This window comes from Puccinia triticina, chromosome 10A (genome assembly GCF_026914185.1).
Source record: "Puccinia triticina chromosome 10A, complete sequence".
NCBI classification, from domain to species: Eukaryota; Fungi; Basidiomycota; class Pucciniomycetes; order Pucciniales; family Pucciniaceae; genus Puccinia; species Puccinia triticina.
This window is the reverse complement of record NC_070567.1, coordinates 3,595,006-3,605,529: the sequence shown is the minus strand read 5'-3', so window position 1 is coordinate 3,605,529 and position 10,524 is coordinate 3,595,006. Positions and strand designations below refer to the sequence as shown.

The 10,524-nt window shown below is 46.3% G+C and overlaps 1 protein-coding gene across 1 annotated transcript; it reads left to right on the top strand.

Moving 5' to 3' along the window:
* Window positions 1-9,795: 9,795 nt before the first annotated feature.
* PtA15_10A334 (uncharacterized protein) lies at window positions 9,796-10,007 on the top strand (the record flags this gene model as incomplete). Its single annotated transcript, XM_053160498.1, has 2 exons — window positions 9,796-9,798; window positions 9,849-10,007. 2 exons carry the CDS (start codon window positions 9,796-9,798, stop codon window positions 10,005-10,007), a joined length of 162 nt encoding a protein of 53 aa, XP_053024466.1.
* Window positions 10,008-10,524: the final 517 nt, after the last annotated feature.

Here is a 10,524-nt window from a genome sequence, read left to right as displayed (position 1 = left end):
GAGCCCTATCCTCGCACACCGGTCCACTGGTTCCGAACTCGCATAATGACCCTCTCGAGATGCTGCAGGATGCTGCATACACGGCCTGAGAGGCAGGAAGCGTTCCTCAGACAAGCTGGGGATTGTTCAGCATTTGCACCTGCTCAGGGTGTTACTGGTTTGTTCAGCTGAGATCAGGGCAACAGCTGAACAGCTAGACACAATTGCATACAGTGGAATACCAGCGGAGTCTCGCCAGAGTCAAAGGTCATCTCACTGCACGTCACTTGACATGGATTCACATGACTTTTTTTCTGGTGCAGGCCAAACCGACTGCGCCCGGCCACAAAGACGAGGCTAGATGCGACCACTGCAGCTAATACCAGACGGTCCTCCCCACTCAAGATGAACCAGGCGGGACCCTCGAGCTCGAGCCGACTCACGGTAAGGTATAAGTCAAACCCACTCCACAACTTTACCCCCTCATCCTGACACCATCTCCGCTACCCCACCGACCAATAGAACCCAACAGCAATCATCTTGTTTCCCATTACCATGACCCAGGCCAACAGAACACTTCAAACCACCCCCCAAGAAACCCTAATGGTTGATAGGGTCAACGTTCACAGGGGCATACACGTTGAAGAATGCGTGGTGACGGTGGGCTTGGCGGTGGTAGAGTGAATTACAATAGATAATTGATGGGTTTAGTGGGTAGGTGGCTTGGTTAAGCCCGTTGCTGGGTTCGATGGTTGAGACCGGTGGAAATTCAGGGTGGTTGGCGAGGCAATGGCCGGGGGGTGGCGAGGCAAGGTGTGATTCTTGGGTTTACATGTTCGGTTTGGGAACGGATCGCGGAATGCTGTGGTGGGGAGGGCGCAGGGTTTGATCTTTTGTCAACGTGCGGTCAGGGGAGAAGATTGTTTGGCCAGGAGGCGGCGGGTTGCGAGGGGAGCGGCGTAGCGATGGATTGGCGGAGTGATTGCAAGCGGTTGGTGGGGTCCGAGGCGGCTGGATGTGCTATAAAAGGAGGCCCAAAGCAGGATTTGCTTCCTCAGATGACTCGAAGGCTGTGTTTTCCAGCTGAAAGGTCGTCTCACCCCTGTCCGCTGTAGCATTTGCGCAGTCCGGCAGGGGATATTCGGGGGCCCCCCTGTGCTTTTGGGCTGGGGGTCCTCTTCCCAACGCTTTTTAACCCTGCTAGACAGGGATGGGTGTTGGGCCATGGTGCGTCAGCTTGCTGCGCTAGGTGGCTGGGTGCGGCATTTTTGGGTCTCCAGTGTGCATTAATACAATTGTGTGGGATTATTGTGTAATTAGTCTGTTTGTATGGTAATTGCGGCTTCTGTGATCCCTGTCTTGATGTAAGGGGAACCTGTGACCTTTTTTTTGTGTTTTGGCAGATTGTAGGGGAAACCCTTGAATTTTTTTTCTACAAACCTGAGACTTTAATATACTTGGATGAATTTGATGTACAAATATCCACTCCTACAATTCACAAAACACTTAAGTCAGTTGATGTAACCTGGAAGACGGTTACACCAGTCCCTTGGAAGTGGAATGAGGCAGGCTTCCTCCAACAACGACACGACTTTGTTCTCAGACGTGCGACTGATGTTGGACGCGAGATTGTATATGTTGATGAATCTGGTTTCAACTCGGAAACTCAAGCATCTCGTGGCTATGCACTCTCAGGTAGGTTTTTCCACGTCTGAAAAATTTTTATTGCTTGCTTGAAATGAAAGCAATCAATTAACTTTTTGATATGTAATGTAGGTCAAGCTGCCCAGATCAAGATTAACGCTCGCGGTAGCATGATCAATCTGGTGGGTTCAATGTCAACTAGCGGCTTTCCATACTACGAATTGTTGAATGAAGATGGAAAAAAAAAGCAAGGGACAACGGCAAACGACATTTGTAATTTCCTACTCAGACTGCGAGACCACTGCGCATCTGGGACGCTTGTAATAATGGAAAACGCTAGGATTCATGGTGGTGAGGACTTTCAACGGGTCACCAATCTTCTCAAAGAAAGCAAAAAAAAATCGAAATTGAATTCTTACCAAAATACTTGCCAATGCTCAACCCAATTGAACTTACCTTCAACATTATCAAGACTCACGTCAAACACAAAGATATCCAATCCCGCCATGAGCTTGCAGCAGCAATTCGTGAAGCTATCAATGAAAAAATGACCTCTGAAATCTGTCAAAATTGCTTTGTTCACTGCCAGAAATTCTATAAGGCATGTAGTGAGATGCAACCTATGGATGGGAACATCATAAAAGACCCAGGAAATTATTTCCAAGCATCGTAGATTATTAGTTTTTGTTTTTAAATGTGCTTCAGTATGTACCCAAAAGCTGCAAAAGACAGCTATGCATAGCCTTTACACCATTTAACAATTTTTTTAGATAGCTTACCTTTACCATGACAAGTATTAACTAATGTTAAAAAAATAATTTCAAAAATAAACCTTCCTGAAAATGTGGACAAGTTCTGGTTAATTTGAGGACAAAAAAAAATCAAGATCAGGACAAGAATTTTTGAAAAAGAGACCAACTTTTTTGAATCATGGGACAGAAATAATACAAAACAGGACAAGAATAGTAAAAGAGAGGAATTCAATATTGAAAATGTGGACATGAATTTGGAATAACTGGACAGCTGAAATGATAATATAGGACAGTTTTCTGTAGATGCATAGTATTATAATGGTATCAATATCATGAAATAAATGTTAGCCCTGGTTCGGATACCGTGGCAGAAACACCACAATATACCCAATTAGGCAATATTTTGAGACTAATTAGACTATAGCAGCTCCTTTTTGGGATTTCAATCCATGCACTCTAAACCAAAGTAATCCTTCGACATTAATCAATATTCTGGTACCAATAGCATGAAATGATCACTATTCCTGGTTGAAATATAGTGGCAGGAACACAAAGAAAAACCTAATTTGGTGATTGTTTGAGACCCATGAGACTGTAGCTGCCACATTTTGGGTTTTTCATGGGCAAGAGCTGACCCAAATTAATCTCTCAAAAGCTCTTATCATAACGGTATCAATATCATGAAATCATTCCCATTGCGGGTTGAGATACAGTGGCAGAAACACCAAAAAATACCCAATTAGGTGATATCTTGAGACTAATCAGACTATAGCAGCTCCTTTTGGGCATTTCCAGACATGAAAGCTATACCAAAATAATATTTACAAACGGATGAATATTCTGGTACCAATATCATTAAATAATCACCATTCCAGGTTGAGATATGGTGGCAGAAACAGAAAGAAAAGCACAATTTGGTGATATTATGAGCCTCATGAAACTGTAGCTGCCTCATTTTAGGATTTTCATGGTCAAGAGCTGACCCAAAGTAATCCCGCAGCATGTCTTATCATAATGGTATCAATATCATGAAATCGTTTGCATTGAAGGTTGATATACAGTGGCAGAAACACCATAAAATACCCAATTAGGCAATATCTTGAGACTAATCAGACTATAGCAGCCCCTTTTGGGTATTTCCATACATGAAAGCTATACCTATTTATTTTTTGGAAATGGATGAATATTCTGGTACCAATATCATGAAATAATCACCATTCCCGGTTGAGATATAGTGGCAGAAACAGAAAGAAAAGCACAATTTGATGATAATTTGAGACTCATGAGACTGTAGCTGCCTCATTTTGCGATTTTCATAGTCAAGAGCTGACCCAAATTAATCTCTCAACATCTCTTATTATAATAGTATAAATATCATGAAATAAATGTTAGCCCTGGTTCAGATACAGTGGCAGAAACACCAAAAAATACCCAATTAGGCAATATTTTGAAACTAATCAGACTTTAGCCACTTGGTTTTGGGATTTTAATCCATGAAAGCTACACCAAAATACTCTTTGCAAATGGATGAACATTCTGGTACCAATATCATGGAATAATTAACATTCCTAGTTGAGGTATAATGGCAGAAACACAAAAAAGGAGGCAATAGTTCCTGACTGATCAAATGGGGCTGCTACATTGGGAGATTTTCATCGGAAAAAAGCCTTCCTAAATTAATATTTCAAAATTTCCCATTTTTACGGTACCAATATAATGAATTCATCCCCATTGCTAATTGAGATATAGTTGTAGAAACACAACAAAACCAACCAATTAGGCAATATTTCACACTGATCAGACTGTAACTGCAACATTTTGGGACTTTCATAGGCCAAAAATTTCTCACATTATTGTTCAGATAATGCTGATCCTCATGGTACCAATATCTTGAAATAAATTATAGCCCTGGATGAAACACAGTGGCAGAAGCACAAAAAACACTGCCTGATAATTTTAGGGGATAGTTTCAAACCAACCAGACTCAATCAATCTCTTTACATTCAAAAAATGTTGAACCTCAGATTCTGAGATAACATCAGTTGACCCATTGAATATATTGGGGAAACACCTCCCATTTGTCTTTGATTGAACAAAATACGCAAAAGATACCTTACTCAAATCTGGTACAAATGTTAAATCAATCTCAGGCCTAGTCAAAATTTAGGATATTGTATATGATGAGTCATTTATTCAAGCCATTAAATTTGAACAAAATTGATGTAGCATGATATATTGAGACTGATTGGTTTTTCTTTTTTTTTCCTTTTTTTTGGAAAGTAGATTTCAACACTTCTGCAAGGTTCAAGTGACAATAGTTCATGCCTCCTCATTCCCCCTCCCCCCTCCCCCTCCCTGCCTGACTTAACAGACTAATTTTCTCAGGAATAATTCATATGAGTATGTAAAAATGACCTATTTGATCTGGCAACAAAATGAAGCTTTTACTATGGTCAAAAACTAAGACAGGGGGAAATGAAGAGAAAGAGAGATGATAGAAGGGTTATGATGTTGCAGGCAGGGAAAAAATTAAAGAGAAATTTAAAAAAAAAAAAAAAAAGATCAATATAATTTGATCAACACTAGAGGCTACGGCGGCTTCGCCGCTGTGGGTACATGCCCCAGGCCAAACTTCAGTCATGGGAAAGAGCTCACCTCAGTCCAGACAGATGCTCCAAGCCAAACAAACAATCTACAATCAGAGCAATTGCCTTAATTTAATGTAGCTGCAGCATGACACAGATAACTCTCAACACCACCCCTCCTCACCACCTTCCTATGAATCCCTGACGGCTTGCCTAAGGTTGCCTGGGATGGGTCAGACATTTTATCATAATTGCAATATAGACTTGGCTAAACTATGCACACATGATAATGTCAAGGGCAAGCAATTCACCTATCTCAAAAGGCTAATTTCTAAAACATTTGCTATATAGATGAGGAATAGTCTTTGTGCCAGTTCTTCTGCAGCCCGCCATTGAGGAAAATCACCTGTCCGCAGCAACTATGAAAATTTAAGTAGCTGTCTCCCTTGATAGAAAGTGAAATGTAAGAACCGAGTGTTATAACTTGGGGTATACCCTCTCCTACAACAATCAACATTTGCCTTTGTGGATGCAAAAGAAGAGGCTCATTTTGACAAAAACTTTCTTATCTTCATCGGTAGATTAGTCAAATTAGTAATAACATTATGCACCGGTATCTCTCCTCTCTCAATATTGGTAAAGAGAAGTCAATCATCAGAATCAATTGCGCCCAAGACACGCTCCAAGACTACCTTTAGGGAAATTAAATTTTAATTCCCACACAACTCACACGTAAGCAATTAGGGAAGGGTCTCACTTGTTTAAACCCTGAGTGAGTTGTCATCCTGTCTGTTGGGAGAGGAGTCGCCGACCTGAATTCAAGTTTAAGTGATCCATTGTGACTGAATCCACAAATTGAGCCCTTCATTGAGTAACTCCAGAAGCTATGTTTTTCCCGCTGAAAACGCTTACACTGAGGCTCACAGGAAAGAATGGCATCGCCCCAGGCGCACTTGACCTGGGAGAAGCCCAGAGAAGATTATTCTCCATGACACCCAGCCTGTTGATATTGTCTGAAATCAGAGAACGAGTATCAGCTAGGTTCGAAGGGGCAAGGCTATGTCAACTCATGTCATCCTCCACAAAAATATTGACCCAAAAATTCAGGCGGTCAGTCCTGCCAAGTGAGCTTCTTTTCAATCTCAGCGCGCGGTTGCTTTGAAACATAGTTTATGTTTGTGTGATGTCCTACGGGATTTGAGTTGCGCTGATCAAGATGAAGACATCGATAATGAAGGATTAAGAGAGTATATAGGCTGTGTTGTCTGGAATTAGGGCGCAGGGGTTACTTGACATTAATGTAGTGTCGCAGCTCGCGGTATCTCCCGCTGGTGGAGAGGAATGGCTTGTCCTTATGGCGTCGTCATGCTCACCAAAATACCCAGCTCGGACTCAGTGAAAGGCCATGTTTAATATATGAATCAGTCGGTAGAACAAAGGTTAGGCCGTAGGCAATCCAACGACGCATTAGCCCGTTATCATCGACTCACGGACCGCAAATCGAGATGGTGATGTTAGCCACTCATGATGGTAAGTGCGCTCAATTCTTGATTCTCCGCGCTACAAAAACAGGTCAGTGTCGCCCAGTTTCTCGAATCCTGCTAGTCGTCTTGGTTACCATGAATTCACTGACGACTGAGAGCATGGCCGTAAGAGGGTTCGCCACGCGAGTTTGTTGATTTATCTGGTTAGGTCAACAGTTTTTACCAGCCAAGCTCGAGTTTACTTATTTTTTAACCGGTCCAGATAACAAATCAGGTTGCCGTAGGCGTCTCAGGGGGCCGCAGGCGGCCTGGTTATCCTCGATTTTGTTAAGGGGAGGGAGACGGGGGTTGACATAACAATGCTGACGCTGCCAAACGTTGTCGACTTGATGATAGATGATGTTTCCTACAAAGTTAAAGTTGGGTGTGCAAGCAATAACGCTGGCTAGTCAGTATGGTCAAGCGGCCGCTGTGACAAGATTGTAAACATTCGGCATAGTTACACTCACACCCAGACCAACGTATCCACAAAAAATATGCCAGCTTGACTGGCTGGGCACATCTTCAATGGCTAGGTTACAAGGCCCTGGCTTAGCGGTGTTCAGGAGGCGGGTGGCGGTATTCTTGGTTTGCCTGAAAAACCGTGGTAACAGACTGGGCCTGGCGAAGGGGAAGGGTTTTCCTGTCGTGGGCTGAGATCTGTATACAAGGGCGGTATTGTTCTGGGCCTGGGTTTGTGTGCGTGGGTCCTGGTTTGAGGTCCGAAGGGGCTGATTGTATCAAATCCAGGGGGGGGGCTGATTGGAGTTTGGTTCAGGGTTGGCTGTCAAGGCGAGGGTTTCTGGCGCGGGTTGAGTGTTGCAGGTGGAGTATTGATAACGAAGGGTTCAGCAGGTGAGTGGGCAAGTCGAGCGTTCGAGTGCTTAAGTAGGAGCGGCCAATGGTTGTGTGTTCCCCAGGGAGCTTGGTGATGCTGCAAATATGGCTATCCATCTCCCTCAACCCTTCCGCTGTTGCATGTGCGCAGTTTGAAGGGCAAAGAGTGGGCCCCCCACTGGTTTGCAGCCTTTGCTGCGGGCCGGGGGCCTTCACGTCCAGTCCTTTTGAACCGTGCGCTTGACGCGGGCTGGGGGCTGAGCCTGTGGCACAGCATTTTTGCTGGAGTTGGAAGGCTATTTGAGTTGTTTCTTTTTGTTTTAATTGTATGAAGTTTGCAGTCGTTGCTTTATGGTTTTGTGATTTCGGGGTACCCATGCCTTTTTTCTTTTTCAAATTGTAGGCAGAACCCTTGAATTTTTTTTAAGGTTCTGGCAAATCTGTTTTCACTTTTGTAAATTGTAGGTAGAACCCTTGAATTTTTTTTTAAGGTTCTGGCAAATCTGTGTCTTTAATAAACTTGGATATGCCATATTGATCAATATATGCCTTCCCAAATTCATCCATGTTTGTAGTGCATTGGCGGATGTGGGACATGGCAAGTAAGCCGCGGGTGATCACATCGGACTTGTCAAAACACGATAAGTCCAGGAACCCCTCAATCGTGAGGGCCTTCCCCGCGTCATTGAGCGGGTAGTTGGACGTGGGGACAGACTCAGTGATCCAGGACACCATTGAATCCAAGCGGGAACCAGACGCAGGAGTCTTATGAGTCGGCAAAACCGGCCGGGCCCGGGTTGGCAATCTGGGTCTCCCAAAGTTGAGGCGGCTGATGGTGTGCGCAATACCATCCCCATGTGGGCTGCGGGCAATTGATGGACATAGCCCGGGCAATCCTCGTCAGCCTGTGGCGGCAGGAGTATCTTGATCTCGGTGCTTGCCAGGCTGTTTTGACGGCTCAAACACATGCACACGGATGGTTCGGGGCTGAAAGGGTGATCCTCCGGGACCGAAATATCGAGCTCGTCAGGCCCCCCCTCCGCCCCCATGAGGGTTGGGATCAAGGGGGGGCCAGAAGCCTTCGTGGGCGACGCCAAGGGCTTGGGGACTCGCGCGGGTGGGCTGGCTTGCGCTCCCAGGGCAGATGATACCAGCCGCGGAGGTAGGTACCGGCCAAAGGCTGTTCTTCGGGCCGGGGTATACACAGGGGTTGCTGGTGTTGATCCCCCACCAGCGGGAGGCAACGTGGCCCTGCTGGGGTTGGCTGCCAGCGCAGGCGATTGGCCCACCAACGCGAAAACGGGCGGCCGAGGCGGCGGCTTGGCTACAGCCAGGGTGGAGATAAAATGGGGCGGCGGTCCGGCTGGGCGGGTCGGTGGTTAGGCCGGCGTATTGTCTTGGGAACCAGCGGCGGACTTGTGCTTGGACAGCCAATTGGTTGCCTGGGCTGCCAACTCTGCCAACGAGTAGAAAATCTTGTTCTCTGAGATAAACTGATTGGTTTTTGGGGGGTTATCCTGATCAACGCCGCGCGCACCGTGCATGATTGCCATGCTCCACGTCTTGTACCCATCAGCGGTGACACGGAAGGATCTCGCGGGGTCAGCAGGGTCCTTGATGCGTATTGACTCCCAATTCCCCCTGTAGAGCTGACGGTGATATTTGTACAGCTCTTGGGTGATCCTCATCCGCTCCTGGGCATCTACATCTGCATGGGGCTGACCAACCAAACAAATCAGCCCTTCCGCAGGATTGGTTGTACAAGAACCGCAGGACTTACGTTGTGGGCCACCCGCGCGCTGGTCCTCTCGAGCGCCAATCGGTCGTTGTTGGACCCATAGGCTATTGCCAGGGCATCAGACTGGGCTCACTCCTGCACCGCAAGTAAGACGCATGTCAGGGGGTGAGGAAGGGGGCGGAATAGAAAGAGAGCCCCGCAGAACTCACACTTTCACACTCCTTGGCGGTTCGGCGGGGGTCGGCCATGATCACCCGGATGATGACCTCCGAGGTTGGGTTAGCTAGGATGGCATCCACGTAGGCCTCGAAATCTGTGTCGGACGCAATTACCGTGTTCCGTCCAACGCCAAAGACGGTGTGCTTCTTGACTGCCCCCTGCCACTTGATCAGACCATTCGCATCCATCAGGTCGATGTGGGTCCCGAGGTGCAATTTGGTCTTGCCCAGCGCCATTGCAACATCCAATCAGAACTGGGCCCACGCGACCCGCTGGACAACCGTTGACAAGACGGCGGTGCCGTTAGTGGTGACTAGGGTTGCTAATTGGGCCGGCCCAAACTGGCCCACACATATCTTGCTTTGACCCGACAAGAGTTCGGGGCACATGGAGTGGGCTAGGACCGGGGGATTCTTTGGAATGCCCCAATCATGAGCAGATGGGCTGGGTTGGGCCACATTTCAGTTTGGTCGGACTTGGGTCAGGCCCAAGACCCGCATGGATCATAGGACACCAGGATGGTGACCAATACCATCCCACTTCAACCAACGACAAACAGTTGACTCGCCAGCGGACATCTCAAGCCGAGCTGGATGAAACCAGTGTTTCCCCAGTTCTCGAGACTCGCCAGACCACGCTCCACGCCACCACCCGCCGCTTCTCGATCCCACCTGACCAACATCAGACTCATCAGGACAATCTCCGCTGTCCACATGGCGAATCAATCTAGTCAATTTGGCAACTGGCCCGCAGACAAAGTAAGAGCAGATTCTTGTTCCGTGCCGACTTTGATTAACAAGTGAATTTCCTCTTTTTTTCTAGGTTTGAAAGACGTTCTTTGAGTACTTCGCCAGATCGAACGGCGTGGGGCACAGTGTTGTTGGCTTCAGGCCAACTGGTCGCTTCTCCCATTGTTGATCTCACTTGGTAACTTTTATTTCAGATAGATAAGTGAAACAAAATGTAATAGTATGAGTAATTATAAAACTTCAAGGTCATCTATGTGATCGTTGCAAATGTTTGTTGGATATCTCAACCAATCTTGGGCACAGATCAATGCCTCAACAATGGGTATACTAAGTTGACTTCTGAATTCATCGAGAATTTGACCACCCGTTGAGAAAGCAGATTCCGAAGCTACAGAGGTCATCGGTGCCATCAGCACTGTCCTGGCCAGTTCGGAGAGATGAGGTAGCTCGGCCTGGTTGGCTTTCCACCAGTTGAGGATTTTAAAGTGATTTCCCTTG